Source organism: Rana temporaria, chromosome 2 (genome assembly GCF_905171775.1).
Source record: "Rana temporaria chromosome 2, aRanTem1.1, whole genome shotgun sequence".
Classification (NCBI taxonomy): domain Eukaryota; kingdom Metazoa; phylum Chordata; class Amphibia; order Anura; family Ranidae; genus Rana; species Rana temporaria.
In genome coordinates, this window is record NC_053490.1 from 349,203,025 (window position 1) to 349,227,153 (window position 24,129).

The 24,129-nt window shown below is 43.7% G+C and overlaps 1 protein-coding gene across 5 annotated transcripts in view; it reads left to right on the top strand.

Annotated features, from left to right (window-relative positions):
- The window catches only part of PLEKHA6 (pleckstrin homology domain containing A6), a 1,721,986-nt gene that overhangs the window by 555,289 nt on the left and 1,142,568 nt on the right, over positions 1-24,129 (top strand). For all 5 annotated transcript variants that reach the window (XM_040339539.1, XM_040339538.1, XM_040339541.1 and 2 more), the window contains exon 6: positions 381-556. In XM_040339539.1, the coding sequence (XP_040195473.1) occupies positions 381-556 (176 nt within the window). The remainder of the gene's footprint in view (positions 1-380; positions 557-24,129) is intronic.

Below are 24,129 nucleotides of genomic sequence, written 5' to 3' on the forward strand. Positions count from 1 at the left end.
TATATATATATATATATATAACGAGAGAGAGAGAGAGAGAGAGAGAGAGAGAGAGATGTTATTGGCATGGTTAAGTATTTGATGGGTGTAAATTTGAAAAATGCATAAACATTCACCACGTTCCATGACTGTTACTGTATTATTTTCTGCTGTGCTACTTTTGCTGGCTTTGCACAGGCCAATTAAAATATCTCTTGGTGACACAGAAAATAGCTTTAGCTTACTGACACACAATGAGCGAGTCAAAATATCTTACGCAGTTAAATTAAAGATTGCTGCATTTAATGTAAAACTCAGATCATGGGTTTGTTTGGGAATCCTAGAATATATGTGTTTTCTGCATGATTTAATATTAATTAATGTCTCTGATATCCCCACAGGTAACAGTGTGCTGGGTCGGGGATGAGTCTCTCCATAACAAAGCCCAAATGTCTCGACAGGCAGAGCACGCTGGCATCCGCACTTATTACTTTAGTGCAGAAAATCGAGAAGAGCAAGATTCTTGGGTGCATGTAATGAGGGAGGCATCACATGTCCAGAACCCTGTCACTCCTAGGTCAGTTACCAGTCACTAGTATCTGTGTATTGTAACTCTTGATTTGTAAAATTTTCATGTACTTGAAAACAATACCACGTGTAAAGTTAGGTTTCTATAAAGTGTAAATATATAGCACTCTTGAATGCATGCTCGACATACAGGAAATGGCCATGCTAGAAACTGAAGAACTCCAGACCAATGTCTTTTTGTTGTGAAAATATTTCAAGTTTATTGAACATACAGTCATGTGAAAAAAGAGGGTACAGCCCATAAAATGTATGACTTTTTAAACATATTTAAACATTAGATCATTATTCAAACATTGCCTACTGTGCAAAAGTTTTAGGCAGGTGTGAAAAAAATTCTGTAAATGAAGATTGCTTTTAGAAAAAGTGTTAAGTTTATTTTTATAAATTAAAATAGAAAGTTAATTAACAGAAGAGAAATCCGAATCAAATCAATATTAGGTTTGACTACCCTTTGCCTTTAACCACTTCCCACCCGGCCACTGCATAAAAAACGGCCGGGTGGGTATTCTCATCGGCACAATCCCGTTCTGCCCAGAGACTGTGCACGACAGGAGGGCCATGTGATTGGCCCTCCTGATGTCCAATTACAGCCATGTAAAATGTAAACACAGAGCAGTTGTAACTGCTCTGATCTCTTCCTCTCCTCACACAGAGCCTGTCAGTGAGGAGAGGAAGAGAAAATCTGTGCTGCAGCTGGGAGATCAGTGAGTTTTTAGCTGTTTGTCTGCTGTTAACCCACTGATCACCCAGCTAGTGTCCCCAAAACACAGTGTCCCCACAGTGAAAACACCTGTGATGCCAGTGAACATCTGCCCGCCAACATCAGCCCCATAACATCTGCCCGCCAACATCTGGCACATCTGCCTGCCAACATCTGGCACATCTGACCGCCAACATCTGACCGACAACATCTGGCACATCTGCCCGCCAACACCTGGCACATCTACCCACCAACATCTGGCCTGCCAACATCTCCCCGCCAACATCTGGCATATCTGCCCGCCAACTTCTGGCACATCTACCTGCCATCATCTGCCCTGCCAACATCTGCCCGCCAACATCTGGCACATCGTCTTGCCCGATACAGTATCATATGCAAAAGAAAGATGACATCCGTAGTATAAAGTTAAAGAGGTACACTTACAAGTGAAGCATAATCAGAACGTTAACTTTTTCAGTAAGGTCCCCTTTATCTTTATACTATTAAATCCTTTGGAAACAAAGAGCACTAGATGTCATCTTTCTTTTGCATATGATACTGTATCAGGCAAGACTATCAGGGTTCTCAGAGCCCTATTGGGGAGCCATTTCATCAAGGGAGGTCTGTGATCCATAGTGTACCAGGTGTCATCATTTCCCCATGGGGGATAACTGCTGACTTTTCTCTGTTATGAGGTGAGCAGCCTGTGAAACTGTGTGGTGAACTGATTTATGGCAGGATCTTCTCCAATCAAATATTATTCACATGAACTTTTGTTATAAGATTTTTCACATCTAATGGATTGGATTATTGTTATTGTAGTTGTACACTTTTAATAGTGCAATATTTCATTTGTATTTATATTGTATTTCACACAGTATATTTTTCATGGTATAAGCATGTTTTCAGTCATGTTATTAGATATTAAGTAGCGCAGCACAGATTTTGGCACATTAACTGATTACAGGTGGAAATGAAATAACTTAAAGTAACAGCCGCTACTTTAGCAATTATTGTATTTTCACAGTATATTGCACTGTTTGATATATTTTTTTTCAAATGCTGCAGAATACATTTGGAGCCAATAACACACCTCTCTAATGGTATGGTATTGCATGATAAATGGGTATCTATATACCTGTATATGCCTGTATTTCTCAGTATTGAGGGGCACCATTGATCCTGATGAAATGCAGTCCCGAACATGCTTGGAACTTCCACCAGGTTTTACTGTTGTCTACAGACACTAATTATTTGAATGCTTTCTCGCCCTTTGACAAACCGCCTCCTGCTTTACCCAGATATTTATCATTTTGATTCCTATGTGCCATTTTTCATTCCTATAAATTAATGCATGTTTTAGTCGCTTAGCCTTGTTTCCACATCAGAGGTATGACTTTTTGGCTGCAATTCTTCTATGGAGACCACTTCTGGCTAGACTTCTCCAGGCAGTAGATGGATGTACCCAAGTCCCACTGGCTTTCGCCAGTTCTGTGTTCATGGTCCTCCTGGACAACTTCGGATGTCAAAGGCTAGTAAGCATGATGTGTTTTTCATCTGCTGCATTAGGTTTCCTTGGCTGGCCACTATGTCCTTGGTCCTTAATGTTGCCCGTTTCTTTGCACTTCTTCAAAAGAGCCTAACCACTCCAGCCCCGGACCATTTTGCAGCCTAAAGACCAGAGGACTTTTTACAATTTGGCACTGCGCTGCTTTAACTGGTAATTGTGCGGTCATGCAATGTTGTACCCAAACGAAATTTGCGTCCTTTCTTTCCCACAAATAGAGCTTTGCGATATAAATGGAAAAAGACCAACAATTTTGAAAATAAAATGATATTTTTGTTATAAGAAAAATCGAATAAACAAAATTTTAGTCATACATTTAGACCAAAATGTATTCAGCCACATATCTTTGGTAAAAAAAAATGTCAATAAGCATATATTTATTTGTTTGCGCAAAAGTTAAAGGGGCAAGATTCAGAGAGAATTACGTTACGCTGCGGCGGCGTAACGTATCCCATTTACGTTACACCGCCGCAGGTTTACAGCGTAAGTGCCTGATTCACAAAGCTCTTACCTGTAAACTTGCGGCGGTGTAATGTAAATCCGCTCGGCGCAAGCCCGCCTAATTCAAATGGGGCGGGCACCATTTAAATTAGGCGCGTTCCCACGCCGAACGTTCTGCGCATGCTCCGTTAGGAAATTTCCCGACGTGCTTTGCGCGAAATTACGGCGCCCTGAAGTTTTTTTTGAACGGCGACGTGCGTTACGGCGTTTCGTATTCCCGGACGTCTTACGCAAAAAAAAAAAAATTGAAATTCGACGCGGGAACGACGGCCATACTTTAACATGGCTGTTCTAAAGATAAGACATGTTAAAGCAGGCCTAACTTTGCGACGGGAAAAAACGACTAGCGACGACGTAAGAGATTGCGACGAACGCGCGTATCTTCGTGGATCGCCGTAAGTAGTCATTTGCATATTCTACGCCAACCGCAATGGAATCGCCACCTAGCGGCCGGCCTAGAATTGCATCCTAAGATCCGACGATGTAAGTCAATTACACCTGTCGGATCTTAGGGCTATCTATGCGTAACTGATTCTATGAATCAGCCGCATAGTTAGGACGGGCGGATCAGAGAGATACGACGGCGTATCATGAGATACGCCATTGTATCTCTTTTGTGAATCTGGCCCTTAGCGTTTACAAACTAGGGTAAATTTGCTGGAATTTACACAGCTTTTAGTTTGACTGCCCATCTAATTTCTTGAGGCGCTAAAATCGCAGGACAGTACAACAGCCCCCCCCCCCAAATGACCCCATTTTGGAAAGTAGACACCACAAGGAAATTGCTGAGAGGCATATTGAGCCCATTGAATTTTTTATTTTTTGTCCCAAGTGATTGAATAATGACCAATAAAAATTACCACATGTGTGGGACTTTTTTGGAGCCGAGCCGCGTACGGGGCCCCAAAAACCAATCAGGATTTCTATGGACGCAAATTTTTGATTTCACTCCTCAGACACCCCAAGCTATTTGCCGAGAGGCATGTTGAGTCCATGGAATATTTTATATTTTGCCACAAGTTGTGGGAAAATTACAACCTTTTTTTTGCACAAAGTTGACACTAAATTATATATTGTTCACACATGCCATGGGCATATGTGAAATTGCACCCCAAAATACATTCTGCTGCTTCTCCTGAGTACGGGGGTACCACATGTGTTGGACTTTTTGGGAGCCTAGTTGCGTACGGGACCCCGAAAACCAAGCACCGCCTTATGTTGAACCCCCAAACAATTTGTTTTAATGCACTAAAAACACACTATATTGCCCAAATGTTTGATGAAATAAAAAAGATGATCTTATGCAGAGTACATGGATACCAAACACGAAATGCTTTAAAATTGCGCACAAACGCGCAGTGGTGACAAACTACATACATTTTTAAAAGCCTTTACAGTTTACTACTTTATATTTACAGAGGGGGTCTACTGCTAAAATTACTGCCCTCGATCTGACCTTTGTGGTGATACCTGATATGCATGGTGCAATTGCTGTTTACATACGACGCTTGCGTTCGCCTTTGTTATCAAAGGGAATGTAAATATCAACTATGATAACAATAGGTAGTGACAGGTACTCTCTTTTAAAAATAATGGGGTCTATTAGACCCTAGATCTCTCCTCTGCCCTCAAAGCATCTGACCGCACCAAGATCGGTTTGATAAAATGCTTTCCCAATGGCGCTGTTTATATCCGGCGAAAGCCAAGTCATGAAATGCTCGTAGCTTACGTTTTCTTAGGCCATAGAGATGATTGGAGCCGTTCTGGTCTTTGATCAGCTCTATAGTCAGCTGACAGAACCACCGGCTGCATTCTCAGGTTCCGTGTTGGGACAGGAGAGCCAGAGAAAACCATGGAAGATGGTGGGGGGGGGGGCATTCTCTCTTACTGCTTGTAAAAGCAGTCTAGAGGCTAATTTGCTGCTAAGATTGCTTTTACATGAAAGCCGACCACTGGCTTAAAAGAATGATACCTAAACCCGCAGGGATTATTCTGGTATAACCATTCAAAGTCCAGCAACATACCAGTACGTTGCTGGTCCTTGTTGGGCATATATTGTAATCTTTTTTTTTTTCATGCAACCTTTTGGCTGCATGAAAAAGAGATTGATCGGTAGGTATGCCCACCATTAGAATACCTCCCTTCATCCACCCACTTCTAATGATGGGCATACATGCACCATTTATATATGCCGAAGCATGGGGGGGGGCATCCTCCTGCAAAAGTTAGGAGCAAACCGCTCCTTCGCCCCTGCTGCCCCCATGCTTCAGCATATATGCTCTTTTTTAACTGTGGTTGGAGTCACGGCTTTATGTATAGTGGGAGCTAACGATGTTGCTGTCAAGATAAATAAATCTGCGCTGCAGCTGAATGGCATACCTGAAAACAAAAAAATGGTTAACAATAAAACATAAAAAACAGTAAAGTATAAAAAAAATTGCATACCTGAAAAACTGTAGAACAATAGAGAGAGAGAGAGAGAACGATAAAACGACAACTATTTTTTTTTGTGTGTGTTTTTTTTTTTTTTACACTTTTTTTGTAACTGTAACAGTTCGGTTCCAGGTTTGGGTCTTTCAAAATGCAATGGCACCTTGGGAGACACTGTGTAAGTGTGTCCTAGTCTGTGAAATGCTGTACCCTACGCTAATAAGGCACTAGTGTGTGGTAGTGTTCAAAACATTCACCAATGCAAAGACCAGGATTGTCAGGACAGCATGGACAATAACGGGTGTCACGCCTATATCCGTGCTTTCTACAGACACAACATTTTCTTTGGGGGGCTCGTTGGGTAGGGATACTAGGGAGGACATACAGAAAATGCCTCTCATGCAGCCAGCTTACTGCATTTGGTTGGCTCTGTATAGCATTTGAGCATTCAGCAAAGCCAATTGAAAGAAGTATAGACACTTTTTTTGTACCAGCGTCTGGCCTTATGCGCAACTAGGTATGGCGCCAACCCCTCCCATATTTTGGTTATATTCGTGGACACAGAGGGGTTTCTCAACAACACCAGTCGCAGTGCAAATTTGGACAGTCGTGTCTGCGTGAAGGGAGGACAGAATGAAAACATTCTTATTATCCCTTCACTTCACAGTGAGCAAATTATTACACTTCAAGCAGGCTCTCTCCGCCAGCCTAAGACGGGAATCTACAAGCCTCTGGGGTAAGCCCCGGCAATTAGATTGCACGGTGCCACATGCGCCAATCTGATAATCAAACAAGTAACTAAAAAGAGACACGCTCATGTAATAATTGTCCACATTGAAGTGGTACTCCTTTCCTGATAAGGGTGACACCAAGTTCCACACTATCTTGCCAGTGCTCCCTATGTAACCTGGGCAGTTCTCCGGGTCTACGTTACTATCTCTTCCCTTGTAAGCCATAAAACTACATATATAGCCTGTGGCACTGTCACAGAGCTTATTCATCTTGACCCCATATCTGGCACCCTTGCTGGGAAGGTACTGTTTGAAAGACAAGCGGACAGAAAATTTAATCATGGACTTATCAACGCAGACAACTTGATGGGGTGTATACAAGGCTGCAAAACGTTTGTTGGAATGGTTTGAGGGGCCGAATTTTGTAGAGCCAATTGTATTCAGGGTCTCCACGAGGACAACAAAGTTCATTGTTGTTGAAGGGCATGAACGGCAACATCTGCTTGTATCATGCCCTGGCCATGGAGGCAGAGAACACGGGCAAATGGTAAACTGGGTCAATGGACCAATATAACAGCAGCTTACTCAATTTAACAATGCCCATGTCGAGGGAGAGGTCTTCGGAAACCGTAATTGGTATCCATTCTTTGGCAAAAGAAAAATCAACTGTTTCCACCTGAATTCCGGGTTGGCCAGTGAATGGGGGAGGTACGGGTGCTTCAGAAGTGGTGGGCTCCCAATTAGGATTGGCAAATTCTGCAAGACGGACACGATGGGCCTGTCTTTGTCTTCTTCTTGGTGGCAGCAGGACACTACTTGTGCTTGCCACCCCACCACCTTGAACTGCACTTATGGGACTCGCCACATTACCAAGTGTTACTGCAGTGCTGGATGTACGACCAGGGTGTACTAGGCCGCTGGTGCTTGCCAGTTCACTATAAGGATGAGTGGCACTAGTACTGCTCTGCTCCATACGAGAGCCCTGCGGTTCTTGCACCTCAACAACAGAAGAAGAAAAATGGTGTCAGATACACCTGATCTTGGCAGGGAACTCAACTTCATCGTTGGTGCTATCTGTCATGGAGCCGCTGTCGTCTACAGAATCGTATTTTGAGCCTGAATCTGACCTTTTCACTATCTGTCATGCTCAGAAACGTGTACGCCTCTTCACTAGTGTACCTTCGATTTATAATTTTGGGCTCTAAATTTACTGGTACAACTAGTGAGATTCACAGGAAAAAAGCACAGTAACTGAGTCAAACGCTACCAAAAAAACTGTTAGCGATGGCAGGGATCAGGCCTGACTCTGCAAATGCTGCAGTTATATGTTTAGTGTTTTGTAAGTGACAGTGATCGATCGATACTGCACTTGGGTGGGCTGGGCTGGGCAGAAGGGAAAAACACAGGTGCTAGCAGGTATCTGGGCTGATCACGCTAACACTGCGTTTTTGAGAGCCCTAAATTGCTGGGGACGCTAGTATAGATTTGATCAGATCAGATATTGATCTTGTTGTAGCCTCTGTGTTGTGAGAGACACAAGACTCTGGTCTGGAACAATGAATGTTTATTTCAGGTCATCTGTACACTGCAACATGCATCTCAGGACAGTACAGGTTATCTGCTTCCTACATGTGCTCTCTCTAAGATGGCTACTATGCCCCTTGACCCTTGTCATCGCTGCTGGGTGGAGCCAGCCTTAAAGTGCCAGTACATGTGGAACCCTTCAGGTAAAACACATTCCATCCATCCCTAAAAAAAAAAAAAACACAACAAAACAATAACAGGCACAAAACATTAACTAACTGTCCAATAACAGTCCTCCAAACACAGGAGAATTACTGGACTTCAAGCTTCCAGGGACAGTTGCGGGGTTAATATGTCATCGGATCACTTCCGTCGGCCCCGTCAAAAGTCTCGTAACCGCTCTTGCAACTGAAACCGGTCAGGAGGGCGACAGTGTCATTGAGGCCAGGCATCCTGTGATTCAGGACCGGAGGAAACAGGGCTGGCCGGAATGGGTACCCGCGGGGCCAAGAAGGGATCCACCAGCTCAGAGGGTAAACGGACCTCCGGACCAGAGATGGAGGGCTCTGTTGGAGCTGAGCTCAAAAGTTCAGAGTCCCCCCAATCATCAGTCTCCGTGCATCCTGATTCGCTGGGAGCAGATCCTTGAGACACTGGTGGCTCAGCCGGCATCAGGGATTCGGGCAGTTGAGAACGAGGACGCAGTTGGTCCACATAACGTCTGCAAATGGAACCATCTTCCAGGTGGACCTTGTACATCTTGGGTCCCAAAGTCTCTGCAATGACAGCAGGAAGCCAACAGGTGTTGGAAGGCCCATAAGATCGGGCCCATACCTTTTGTTGGGCATTGAATCGGGGGAGCTCATTGTGTTTGACCATCTTGTCTTGGGACTGCAGTACATGTTCCTGGACTGTTTGAGGGCGGAGCATATCCAAAACAGTCCATGGCTGCCGACCAAGAAGGAATTCTGCTGGAGTTTTCCCAGTGGTTGCATGTGGTGTGTTTCTGTAAGCAGAAAGGAAGGAGTCCAGCTGCTGGGGTGACAGGGACTGTTGTTTACTTGCAGCTACTGTAGCTTTAAAATAGCGTTTAAAAGTCTGCACAAACCGCTCTGCTTGACCATTTGTAGCCAGGTGGCAAGGTGTGGTCAACTTGTGCTTGATGTTGTGGGCAGTCAGGAAATGCTGAAACTCCTGACTGGTGAATTGTGCACCGTTGTCTGTGACGATTTCTCTGGGGTATCCAAACGTAGCAGCGAGATGTAACCGTATGGAAACCGTTGCCTTAGTTGTTGGCTGAGTAACAGGAATGACCTCAGGCCACTTTGAATGGGCATCCACTATGATCAAGAAGTATAGAGAGACACAGAATTAAATGATCTCTAATAATAGTGCATAAACACCAACGTGAATAACTAATGTTGTAATACCAATACAAATCATCAGGTGCACATAATGAATTAATGATACTAATGTGTCCACATAGAAGCAATGACAGAGAAACGATCTCCACTACTGACAAGGCATGTCCATCAGCGTGTGAAATAAAAACACCATGTGTTGATACTCAATCTTGCAACACGAGCATTAGGAAGTATGCAATAGCCAACTTTCACCTCCGCTTCACACGATTCCAAAGCACATGTGAAAGAAAAACAATATAGCATAATAAAAGGTTAGCCGCTCAGTAACACATGAGATCCTCACTCGGGAACTCCGATGGTCTCGTCACGATAAGCTCCTCCCCTACGCGTTGCGTCACTCGTCAACATGACTTAGTCATGGGTAATGTCTGTGACCAGCGCCACCTGAGTCATTTATGGTGTTCAAAAGGACGTAAACCCGGAAGTGAGCAAACGGAGGGAGCGCATATGTTACATCATTGCAGGCAGCAAAGATTAAATCACTGATCAATCATTTAATGTAAAAAAACAATAATATAATTTCTCATTAAAAGAAAGCAACGTAAGCTGAGCAATATTAACAAAGAGATAGCAGACGTTAGACTATCATTAGAAACTCACAAAGATACCCCATCATTTGTGACGCTCACGGGTCAATTGAATAAAGTGTTGGAACAAAAGGATGTAGATATTAAGCAACAGAAGAAACGAAAATATTGGAGGGATACCAATGACTATCGTTTACATCAAACCTTTAAATGGCAATTAAAATTAAAGGAAGACAGGAGGGGGTCAGTGGCATCTTCTCCAGATAAGGAAGTACGGATTATTACTCCCCCTAGGGACCCAAGGCAGGTTTTACCTGGAGCCACTAGACCTCATGGGGATGAGTACTACAGACCCCCCATCACCTATGAACAATCAAGACCTATTAGAGGTGAACAAAATGAACCAAGAACCCCCCAAACTTGGTGGAAAAACAATAAAAACAACGGTCTAAATCACCAAGAAAACCAGCTTGGAAAAATAAAAATAGTCATAACCCGCACTACCCCCCTATTAACCAATCAGGGAATCAAGGGGGATATGTACAGAGTCATCAATACGACCCCCAAGATAGAAGAGATCCAAGGGACTTATATCAGTCCCAGTATCAAAATCGAGGAAACCAACCGTCAGGTTACCAACAGAGTGGGTCTTCAAATCGTGATTCTTACCCACAGGAAAACAGAAGAAGTCCGACATACACACATAATAAATATGAACCATTGGCCAACTACATAGAAGAATCCAATTCTCTGTCTTTTTTAGAGTACCGCAGGGACGACAGGACACCCCCCAGATTAAAGGAATGAAATCAAACTCGAAGCCCAGACACAAGAGGGGATGCAGAGGGGGGCCAAAGGGCCCAAAAGAAGAAAAGTACAGTAGGAGAGGGTATTATCAATTTGAGTGGTATTGAACTGACTAAAACTGAGCTAATCACTCTTGATAAGGGTCTTAAATTTGCCCCTAAAAGAAACTTGAATAAGTTTGATGTTTATGTGGACATACAGAAATACACAAGGAGACTCAATATCAAAAAATATATGTTGAATCAACCAGTCAAAAGTGAGGTTGGGGGAATTTTGCCAGGAAGAGTTCAACATAGTAACCTAAGGAATAAATCTCTTTTCAACCCCAAACTTCATAATAATCAACATGTGGAAGTTTTCAACAAAATGGTTGTAAAAGATCTGGAGAAACTTAACCACTTACCCCCCGGACCATATTGCTGCCCAAAGACCAGAGTACTTTTTGCTATTCGGGACTGCGTCGCTTTAACAGACAATTGCGCGGTCGTGCGACGTGGCTCCCAAACAAAATTGGCGTCCTTTTTTTCCCACAAATAGAGCTTTCTTTTGGTGGTATTTGATCACCTCTGCGGTTTTTAGTTTTTGCGCTATTAACAAAAATAGAGCGACAATTTTGAAAAAAATGAATATTTTTTACATTTTGCTATAATAAATATCCCCCAAAAATATATAAAAAAAACTTTTTTTTTTCCTCAGTTTAGGCCGATACGTTTTCTTCTACATATTTTTCGTAAAAAAAAATCGCAATAGGCGTTTATTGATTGGTTTGCGCAAAAGTTATAGCGTTTACAAAATAGGGGGTATTTTTATGTCATTTTTATTATATTTTTTTTACTAGTAATGGCGGCGATCAGCGATTTTTTTTCCGGTACTGCGACATTATGACGGACACTTCGGACACTTTTGACACATTTTTGGGACCATTGGCATTTTTATAGCGATCAGTGCTATAAAAATGCATTGGATTACTATAAAAATGCCACTGGCAGTGAGGGGGTTAACACTAGGGGGGCGGGGAAGGGGTTAAGTATGCCTGGGTGTGTTCTTACTGTGGCGGGGGGGTGGCCTCACTAGGGGAAACACTGATCCTCGGTTCATACATTGTATGAATCGAAGATCAGCATTTCCCCTGCTGACAGGACCGGGAGCTGTGTGTTTACACACACAGCTCCCGGTCCCCGCTCTGTACCGAGCGATCGCGTGTGCCCGGCGGCGATCGCGCCCGCCAGGCACACGCACGGGAGTCGGGGGCGCGCGGGGGGCGCGCGCGCGCCCCTAGTGGCGGCTGGGAGAGAGGACGTCATATTACGTGCTCTCGCCCAGCAGAGCCACCTTGTGGACGTATAATGACGGTGCGCCATCGGCAAGTGGTTAAAGTAAAGAAGCTACCGGATCCGAGAGCCATACATAGAGGGTTGAAGGAACTTGAGACAAATAAAGAAGTAATTATACGATAAGGGCGGAGCTATTGTGGTTTTGTCCAAAGAATATTATTATGAGGAACTGGGGAATCAATTACAAGATATTAATACTTATATTAAGCTTGGAGTGAATCCAACATTAGAGTATAAGGATTAATTATCTGCACTTATTCAAAGGGGCAGAGAAAAGGGGGTGCTGTCCAAAAGGGAGGCCAAGTACCTTAGTCCTGATGAATGTCAAATCCTGATTATCTACACAATACCCAAAGTGCACAAGGACCCTGTGAAACCACCGGGGAGAACGATTATTAATTGCATACAGTCCATAAACTCACGGGTAGGGGAATATGTGGACAAATTTGTCCAACCGTTGGTAGCCCAGACTAGGGCTTTCCTTAGAGATACAAAACACTTTATCCAGATCCTTGGCAATGTAGTGTTGGATCCGCAAAAAAAGTATTTGTTAGCAACGGCCGATGTATCATCGCTCTTTACTATTATTAACCATGAAGAAGCTATAGGAGCCACTAAATGGGCTATGAATAATTTTGGCCAGCTTGTATCAAAACAACAGAGGTTTGTACTTAGATGTTTGGCCTATGGATTACAACACAATTATTTTTGGCACCAATCTGAATATTATAGACAGCTCAACGGCATTGGAATGGGTGCTAAATATGCGGTCAGCGTAGCAAATGTTTTCATGGCGGAGTGGGAGGAGTCTGCCATTTATGACAACAAGCCGGACGAGTTATTGCTGTACAGAAGATTCATTGACGATTGCGTACTTATCTGGGATGGGGACGAAATGTCCCTAATTCAGTTTTTTGATAGGTTGAATATGAACCAGAAAAACATCAAATTATCTTTGATAAGTGAATGTACTATACAGTTCTTGGATCTGGAAATTAGTTTGGCAAATCAACACATCACGACCAAAACGTATTTCAAGCCTGTCGACAGAAATAGTTATATTCCGGTTGACAGTTGTCATTTTGAACCATGGCTAATAAATATTCCTAAGGGCCAGATGATGCGTGTAAGGCTAATGTTCTTCTATAAGACCACCCTGGTAGGTTGTTAGGTTCAAATGACGGATGGAGATTTCAGTTGCCCACGGGCCCCGGAGACATCAATTGACACAAGGAAGCAAGCATGTATTGTGACAAATGACATCTGGCTTTTACTCAGAGTTTGTTCATATTTATACAGATTCAGAATCACCTTTGTCATTCTTAAAATGCATACGTGTGGTTTTTCAAAAATACATTTAAGTCAATCATTTACTCAGCTGTTACCTAAGTTCATTTAACGTATGGATATGACCTGGAAAACCTCTGTCTTATGAGTTTACATAAGCATTATAGCAGTATGCCTTATCTTAAACAAACATGAGCCGAAGCAAAGTCCATAGATTACAGAACTAGAGAAAAAAGATTTCTACACATGACATACATTTCTTAACCACTTGCCCACCGGCCCATAGTCAAAATACGTCCTGTTTTTAAAGATGGATATCTCGGTAACGGCAGCAGCTGCTGCCACAACCGAGATATCCATCTCTTCAGTGGGCGGTTCTGTTAATGATAATGGCGGTCTCTGCAGCGGATTCGCCGCGAGATCGCCGTTATCGGTGGCGGGAGAGGGGCCCTCCCGCCGCTCTCCCGTGCCCTCTGCCGCTTACCGGAGCCGTCGGTAGCGGCGGAGGGTCTGTTCGGCAGCTGTGTGGGGATTGCGAGAGAGGGAAAAAGCGCCCCCACCCGTCCCCATAGCTCTGCTGGGCGGAAGTGACGTCAAAACGTGAGTCCCGCCCAGCGTCTTAAAGAATTTTTTTTTGTCATTTGAAAAAATGACAGTTTCAATATTTTTTTTCTTTTTTTGCATTTAAGTCTAAATATGAGATGTGAGGTCTTTTTGACGTCAGATCTCATATTTAAGAGGACCTGTCATGCTTTTTTCTATTGCAGGGGATGTTTACATTCCTTGTAATAGGAATAAAAGTGATAATTTTTTTTTTATTTCAGTGTAAAAAATTATAAACTAAATAAAAATAAATAAGAAAACCCCCAAAAAATGTTTTTTAAAGCGCCCCGTCCCGACGAGCTCGCACACAGAAGCGAACGCATACGCAAGTAGCGCCCGCATATGAAAACGGTGTTCAAACCACACAAGTGAGGTATCGCCGCGATCGTTAGAGCGAGAGCAATAATTCTAGCCCTAGACCTACTCTGTAACTCAAAAAATGCAACCTGTAGAATTTTTTAAACGTCGCCTATCGAGATTTTTAAGGGTAAATGTTTGACGCCATGCCACGAGCGGGCGCAATTTTTAAGCGTGACATGTTGGGTATCATTTTACTTGGCGTAACATTATCTTTCACAATATATAAAAAAATTGGGCCAAATTTATTGCTGTCTTATTTTTTAATTAAAAAAAGTGATTTTTTTCCAAAAAAAGTGCGCTTGTAAGACCACTGTGCAAATACGGTGTGACAAAGTATTGCAATGACTGCCATTTTATTCCCTAGGATGTCTGCTAAAAAAAATATATAATGTTTGGGGGTTCTGATTAATTTTTTAGCAAAAAAATTGTGATTTTTACATGAAGGAGAGAAGTGTCAGAATAGGCCCGGTGGGCAAGTGGTTAAACTAGGCCAAAAGGTTTCTTCACACCAGCAATTTGTGACATTTATGTAACTTGTAATTTTTAATTAGGCAATGACATCGGCACCCTGAAATTACAATGGGGATTATAATGTTATATTTATTTCAATTCCCCTCTTTGAGACATCATATGTCTCACAATTATATAATATTTCTTCTATCAAAATACATACTTAGATAAATCCTATTCGCAGCCACAGGATCAGGGGTTCGGGATGCCTTGGCAATTATGCACATTATAAGCCTATAACCCGCATATAGGAACAAAACAAAAAGAATGATCATATTGATGGTCATGGCAGCACTTTTTAACCATGTCAGTATTCCTACTCCAGAATTTAGGTTTGCAAAAGGATCCCATGTTTTGGCAATATTTCCAGCTTCATCTTGTAATTTGCTTACTTCTTTATAGATATATATATCTCAACATTATCAGTACCCTATTGCGGGGTCACTACCATATCTTCTCTACCTAGTATGACACCAAAGGGTCCATAATACTACTTCACATCTATGTGGAGCAAAGATCTTCTTAAAGCGGGGGTTCACCCTATAAAAAAAACAAAACCTTTTTTTTTCTTCTAGCATAAAATTCGGCATAGTAGCGCGAGCTACAGTATGCCTGTCTTAATTTTTTTATCCCCGTACTCACTGTTATATCGTACATAGAAGATTCCGACTGCCCACGGGGAATGGGCGTTCCAATCCAGACGGAAAGTGATTGACGGCCGGCTCTGGCGCGTCACGCTTCTCCGGAAATAGCCGAAATAGGCTTGGCTCTTCACGGCGCCTGCGCATAGTCTGTGCGCAGGCGCCGTGAAGAGCCGAGACCTACTCCGGCTGTCTTCGGGGAGCGTGACGTGCCAGAGCCGGCCGTCAATCACCCTCCCTCTTGAAAGGAACGCCCATTCCCCGCGGGCAGTCGGAATCTTCTATGTACGATATAACAGTGAGTACGGGGATACAAAAATTAAGACAGGCATACTGTAGCTCGCGCTACTATGCCGAATTTTATGCTAAAAAGTTGTTCTGCAGGGTGAAACACCGCTTTAAGGTGTATGTGGATACATATCTTTTACTCATTCATATCACCCATCTTGGCATCATACGAATCTGCTAATCTGACAATCTGATAACACTCTATCTCTTCCCTGGGGTGATCTTCCTCAGTTCTAATTGCCATTGTAGTACTAATTGTATTTTAACAATAATAGAACATTTGTGATATTTAAAGGTACAGCCATGAGAGGAATACTAACGGTGGAGGGGTGTAATTTACTACATATCCAACATTTTTCATATCCTGATTTCTGTGCATAGGCATATTTAAACTTCAATAATAACATTTTATCTGTAAAACTTTCTGAGTTTTAATTTCTCTTGTGTCTGTCATGTGTATTATTCATATTATTCTGCTGTGGACTGTTAGAAGCTCCACAAATGCTCTTTATGTGTCCCAAATCTTCAGGATGATAAATACAGTTAGTTGTCAGCCAAATTGGCAGGAATATGATCAGGGCAGCCCAGAATAAGAGGCACAAGGCTTTCCCGGAAGTCTGTGGTGAAATAAGCGATGGTATCTTCTTCAGAGACTTTTTTTCCACCTGCTTCACTCACTGTTCGAGGATTTGTATCACCTTCTTCACCTCCTTTATCTTTGGCTTGCTTCTTAGGTGTTTGGTTCACCTTCTTCACACGACTGGCATGGATCCAAGCCTGTTGTCCCTCTACCAGAATAGCTGTTCGGGTAACCGCGATCACTGTAGTCGGAGGTCCAAATGGATACTCTTCCTTCTTGGTACGCTTCAGTTGCTGGACCACTACGACATCTCCCACTTGGAAGTGATGAGTTGGTTTCTGTGAAGAAAAACGGAGAGGTGCGAGCAACATTCCTTTCAACTTGATCTAAAGTTTCAATACGTTTTTTTACATATTCTTCCTGAATAAGATCTAGGTCCCCTCTTTGTAACATAAGTGGCTGTCTGGCCCATGGGGTGGGGAATGGTCTACCCATTAAGACTTCAAAAGGAGAGTATCCTGTCTTTTTAGAGGGTGTCATTCTTACCTTGGCTAGTACAGCTGGTAGGACCTTCTTCCAATTTGCATACGTACCTCCAGTGGCCTTCCTGATCTTATCTTTAAGGGTTCTGTTCATCCTTTACACTATACCTGAGCTCTGGGGATGGTATGGAATATGAAACTTCCATTCTATTTTTAGTGTTTTTACTAGATCTTGACAAACTTTGGCCACAAATGCAGGGCCATTGTCTGAGTTGATCTGAAATGGGCATCCCCATCTGGGAATGATTTCCTGTGTGAGGATTCTTACTATTGTTTGTGCATCTTCCTTTGTTGTTACAAACACTTCTATCAATCTTGAGAACATGTCCACTATTACTAGCAAATATTCATGTCTTTTACCTAGTTTGGGCATGTGTGTAAAATCAATTTGTAAATGAGTCAATGGTGTGGATGGATATATCAGATGTTCATGTTTTGCCTTGTGAGGGTTCCTGGGATTATTCCGAATGCATATGATGCATCTGAAAACATATGCCTTAACGAGAGAGGGAAGACCTGGAATGTAAAAATCCCTATCCAAAAGTTCACATGTGACTTTCCAACCTCTGTGACCTATGCCATGGTATTGTAAAATACAAATGGGTGCGCTGGCTACAGGGATACATGGTCTCCCCTCTTGGCAGACAAGGCCAGTTTCTGGGCTTGTCTGCACACCTATTTTGTTCCATTGCTGGATGTCTTGGTCTGTGGCATATGCTTGGAGGTCATGCAATATTTGATCTAGTAGTGGGATTTCAGGTGAGAGCAATGGCATTTGGATGTCTGCTGGCTGTGTGGATGCTGCTTCTCTAGCTGCTTTTCAGCTATGGCATTGCCTTTGGCTATGTCATTTTGTTGCCCTGTATGTGCCCTACAGTGTAGTACAGCTATGGACCTTGGCTTCTATGGCTTCTAATAGATTTGTGACAAGTGTGGAATGTGAAATTGATTTACCATCCGCTGCTATGTAGCCCCTCCTTTCCCATATGACCCCAAAATCGTGCGTCATGCCATGTGCGTATTTTGAGTCAGTGTAAATGTTTACATCTTGCCCTTCAAAAAGCTGACAAGCTCTGGTAAGCGCAATTAATTCAGCAGCCTGGACTGACTGCAAAGGAACTGGATTTGCTTCTAGGATTTTATCAGGTAATTGCACAACAGCATACCCAGCATGGTATGTGTTGTCATTCGGCCTGGAACAGGAACCATCCACAAAGACATTCTGTGCATCTGGAAGAGCCTTGGGGATGTATCCTGATGTATGAGATCGATACATTTATGCTGTGGGACAACCTCATCCTGTTCTCCTTTTAACCCAAACAAAGCATTCAGAATTGGGGCGGGGCCAGAAGTAGGAGAGGTGTATTTTATTTCAAGCTGTGGGTTGGACAAAAGAATAACCTCATACCCACTCAGCCGTTGGGCTGACATGTGTTGGGTATTGATATTCTTTAGTAAAATTGATACATTATGTGTAGTATGCAGGGTGGTGGGATGACCCAGAGTGAATGATGTAGCCATTTCCACCACCATCGCACAGGATGCTAGAGCTCTGAGACACGCCAGCATGCCCTGCACTGGCATAGGCACAACCCTTGGGGGAAAAAAAACATTAGGGCGCAGTTTGCCTCCCATGTTTTTGCGTCAGGACTCCTGTCATGGTTGTACAGTTGTCCCTAGCAAATAGGTGTAACCCTTTGCAATACTCAGAGTACAAGACCAGGAGCTGTTATCATAGTTTTGAGGTATACAAAAGCATTATACATGTCATACAATCTGGCATGTCAGTACCTGTAGTTTGTCTCAAAATGTTATCATAGTAGGAACAGTCAGGTATGCATTGGCGGCAGTCATGCCAATCATACCAAGAAAGGACAGCATATCCTTCTTGGTCTGTGGGGGGGCTAGACCCACGAGAGTCGCAGCTCGTGACTGACTTTCCTTTCACCTTTTGTGAGTACAAAACCAAGGTATACAACAGTTCCCTGACACCATTGAAGTTTCTTTTTGGAAACTTTATGACCATTATCTGCCAGCCAATGTAGCAGATCTGAACCATCCTCTTTGTAGGCTACCTGGCTTGGGTTACATATCAATCAACATATTGGAGTAGGACAGAACAATGGCAGGGAGTCCAGGACCGCAATGTGGCCTGGGGCACAACTGAGTAGACTACAGGAGTCCACATAACCCTGGGGCATTCTACACCATGTCATCTGGCAACAAATTTGTTTTAAAAACAGAAAGCAAGGATTAAAAGTGAATGTGATTCTGCGCAACGTATCTCACAAATAGTGACACACACAAATATAGTAACCCCAAATGGAGCAATGTGATAAATAATAAATAGCTTAAACGCAAATATTATAATAAGAAAGTTATCACACTCAAAATGGCATAAATAAAACCAAAACGTGCAATCAAGTCCAATGAATGAACCAATCCAGCCGAATTTGCTGGATAGGTAATGTGTCAAAGAAAGTCCAAAGATCAGTAATAAATAAATATTGTGCCAAAGAACAGTAATAAATGAATATTGCCAAATATGGATGCTTGATATTACTGAATAAGATGAAATAATAATAGTATTGGCAAGCAGATAGTAAACAAATCCTTCCCTGGGCTCACTAGCCTCTTACCTCCAGGCAGATGTAAATAGGCATCCAGTATATCCCACACTCGTGGTCCTCTATGGATAACTCCAATCCGTCCGCCCCCTCAGCTGACAGTCAGTCTCCTATACAGTTTCACACAGCACTCAGCCGCAAATGGGAAACAGAGAGAACAGAAGGAGGGACTCCAATAGTGAAGTATAGTAAACCAGGCGGATTTTAATAAAAGAAAAACCTGTGCTTACATCAAAATAGATAAAACAGGTGCAGCAGAAATAAAAACGAGCGGCGTTCCACAACACCGGCTTACGTCACTCCAGGTGTACGTCCCGTCCAATCCCTACGCGTTACGACACGGGATCACGTGTCTTCATCTGGGAAATCCAGAAAGCAAGGATTGGCTGTGTCTCCTCATCAACAAGGATGCTAAAAAATACATTTGTTAAATAAATCACAGAAAAATACTGCATCGGGTGGTATGGAGATAAGAAAGTGATTGGCACATCAGTCACTATAGTCGCACACCAGGTTATTTATAGCTCTGAGGTCTTGTACAAACCTGTAAGAGCCGTCTGGCTTTTTTTATTGGGTTGATGGGGGTGTTGTAGGGTGACAGTGTCTCTTTAAGAATTCCTTGTTGCAGGAACCTCTCTTTGTTTTAGGGGGGCTAAATGTTTTACTTGTTCCAGCGTCTCCCTGTTCTTCCTCCTGCTCTTGGCCAGGTGGTGAAACTACCCCTCCTATAGCTCCCTGATCTTCTTCTGGTTCAGCTACCTCGATTCTGGCTTCCTGTCCGTGCCTCTGTAGGTGCTGTCTATCTTGTTGTAAAGCGGGGGGGGGGGCTGCTGTTGTGGAGCGGGGGGGGGGGCCTGCTGTTGGGTCAGGGACAACTCTCTTTTTATCAGCTTTTTCTCTGTTTGTGGTCATAATCTTCCTTACTTAAACATTTGGTGGGCTTTTTCTGTTTCATATTTTCCCTTGGGAACCAATATGGGGCATATTTTAACCAATTCTCTGCTCCCTTTTCCATATAATCCATATCCCATTGAGGGTCCCCGGGGTACCAAGGGAAAGATCTCCATCTCCTAAACACAATCCTTTGACCATATCTATGTGGAATTCTGTATTGCTACCTTTGTGTGGAAAGGGGTCTACACTGTGTAAGGCTGTGGTCCATCGTGCTAAATTTGAAACCCATGGGTCTATAAGTTCATAATTAGTACCACAAATTCTAGCTACAAAATCTGTACACATTTCTCCTGGGTTGGGAGGAGGGGGAGGACCTTCTTTACCTTGCTTCTGACCCATATTGAAAGTGGGAGATGACTGACTTACCACACAGTCTTCTGATCCACACAACAAATGATTCTTATACTTCTAATAATACTTATACTTCTATGTGATAGAAAGAAAAAAGCAAAGATTTTTAGGCTGCTGGAATCTCCTTCCTCATTAACCACTTATTTTTCCTTCCCTAAAGGAATGTCTATGCAGTACTGCTTATCTTTTGTGGGGTTACCAAAACCCTACTATGGGTTTACCCAAAACCCTTCTATGTGGATTTACCAAAAACCCTTCTATTGGTTTACCAAAAACCCTTCTATTAACCTCCTGGCGTGGTTCTTATCCCCTACTAATTTTATGGTTCTAAAAAAGCTTTAATCAGAGCTGAGGCAAGAATAATATTTAGTCAATACAGACAAAAAAAGACTCTTACCTCAGTTGATTTGCTTTATCCCGGACGACGAGCCCCCATCTGTAAGGCGAATGTTCTTCTATAAGACCACCCAAGTAGGTTGTTAGGTTCAAATGACGGACGGAGATTTCAGTTGCCCACGGGCCCCGGAGACATCAATTGACACAAGGAAGCGAGCATGTATTGTGACAAATGACATCTGGCTTTTACTCAGAGTTTGTTCATATTTATACAGATTCAGAATCACCTTTGTCATTCTTAAAATGCATACGTGTGGTTTTTCAAAAATACATTTAAGTCAATCATTTACTCAGCTGTTACCTAAGTTCATTTAACGTATGGATATGACCTGGAAAACCTCTGTCTTATGAGTTTACATAAGCATTATAGCAGTATGCCTTATCTTAAACAAACATGAGCCGAAGCAAAGTCCATAGATTACAGAACTAGAGAAAAAAGATTTCTACACATGACATACATTTCTTAAACTAGGCCAAAAGGTTTCTTCACATCAGCAATTTGTGACATTTATGGAACTTGTAATTTTTCATTAGGCAATGACATCGGCACCCTGAAATTACAATGGGGGTTATAATGCTATATTTATTTCAATGCGGATTCGCAGGAATTGCAGTGATCCAGAGATATACCTAGAGCAAGCTAACGAAATAGGTAGGAAGTTTATCAACAAAGGATATAATAGTGAATTCATTCAGGAACATATTAAAAAAATATACGAAACCCCTAGAAGTTCTCTCATACAGGACAAACCAAAACAAATCGCAATAAGAAATGAATTACCGATCATCCTAAACTATACTGTTCTCCCTATGGAAGCGTCTGAGGGAGCACGTCCAGAATATACAGAAGGGCTTTGTCATGAATTGCATCGGCCACCAGAGGGCGCTAGCGGCGCATCGGCGCACGCAATGCGCGCGCAATCGCGGCATCGCGCTCGTGCACGCGCGCATCGGCGGTAACGGCGCGCGGGAGCGCGCATCGGCGGTAACGGCGCGCGGGCACGTGCAGGCGTCCATCTGGCGCCAAAACAAGCTTATTTAAAGTGTCCTGGGAGCCTGGCCTCTTGCTGTCCGGTCTGCAGCGTTTCCTGAGACCACCTGTACCTGTACCTGTACCGACTACTCCTGCTTGATCCAGATCCTGATACCCGGCTTGTCTTCGTTGTTCCTGTCTTCCGCCTGCCCTGACCTCGGCTTGCTCTGACCATCCCTCTGCCTGATCCCTGGTACTCCGCTGTCCGCCTGCTGCCGACCCGGCTAGACGACCCCTCTATTACCTTGGCCTCTCCTGTGCCAGTCCGGCTGCTCCTGCTTCTCCGGTCTTCTGGGACCCTGTTCAGTCTTCTGGGACCTGCTGCGGCCAGACTCTCCGAATACCTTCCTTTCCGGCTTACCTGCTGTTCCAGTGCTGCTGCATCCAGGCTGCTACCTACCGGCCTGCACCTGCCTTTCAGAGACTTCCTCAGACTCCGCAGAAGCTCCATCTGGCCCCTGCACCAGCGTCATTCCTGGCGCTTGTGCGACTCTGCATTCCCGCTCCCCCTGTCTACTCTACCAGGGGCATCCGCTTCTCCATCAGTAATAATGCTGCCACCTGAACCTAAAGTTCCCATGCCCGAGAGGTTTGCAGGAGAACGTAGCAAATTCCGAGCCTTCCGCAACGCTTGCGAATTATACTTCGCCCTCCAACCACGGACTTTCTCCCTAGAAGCCACTAAGGTGGGCTTCGTCGTTTTGCTGCTGTCTGGCGAACCGCAAACCTGGGCTCATCGCCTCATGGAGAACAAGGATGAATCACTTGACAGCTTAACAGCCTTCTTCCAGGCCATGTCTCTGTTTTATGAGGACCCGCACCAGACCGCCACTGCAGAAGCTGCATTACATGCTCTACAACAGGGTCGCAGACCAGCAGAGGACTATGTGTCCGAATTCCCGCAAATGGTGTTCTGACACAACCTGGAATGACTCGGCTCTCTGCTACCAGTTTCGCCTTGGCCTGTCCGAATCGCTAAAAGATGAGCTGGCCCGGGTAGGAGTTCCAGGGACCCTGGATGCTTTAATCAACTTGACCATCCAGATCGATCGGCGCCTGAGGGAGCGCAGGACTGAAAGGGCCACTGCCCCATCCCGTCCGGTCTGGATGATGCCACGGGTACCTTCCACAGTCAATCCACCTCCACCAGCTCCCACAGTCTCTTCTATCCCTGATACTTCAGAGCCTATGCAGCTAGGCCTCCTTCGCCCTTCACTTACGCCAGAGGAACGACAACGCCGTAGGGCCAACAACCTGTGCCTGTATTGCGGGGAGTCCGGACACTATGTGAGGACCTGTCCTGCCAAGCTGCGTAAGTGTCAATCCTTGTCGTCTGTATCCCTACCCGTCCTTCCAAGCAATTCCACTCATCTGGCTATCCTTGTTTTATTCCAGCTTCCAGGAAGGACTATACAAACCAGCGCCATCATTGATTCAGGAGCCTGTAGCTGCTTTTTGGATCAATCATTCGCCTTTAGACATCAGATTCCTCTCTGCTCCAGGTCTACTGGACTCTCTGTGTACTTAGCAGACGGCTCGGTGTTAAAATCTGGTCCAGTCACCCAGGAGACCCAGCCTCTTGCCACCACCATTGCCGATAACCATCACGAACTCTTATGCTTGGATGTGATCAACTCCCCCCTGTTCCCTGTCATACTGGGAGTACCATGGCTCCAAGTCCACAACCCCCAGATTGACTGGGCCACTGGTAAAATTGACTTCAACTCTCCATTCTGCCGACAGCATTGCCTACAACTACCGTCTCCACCTCTGCCATTACTCTGTTCGGATTCTGACATTGAGACTCGTCAATCTGTCCCAGAAATTTATCATGACTATCTGGAT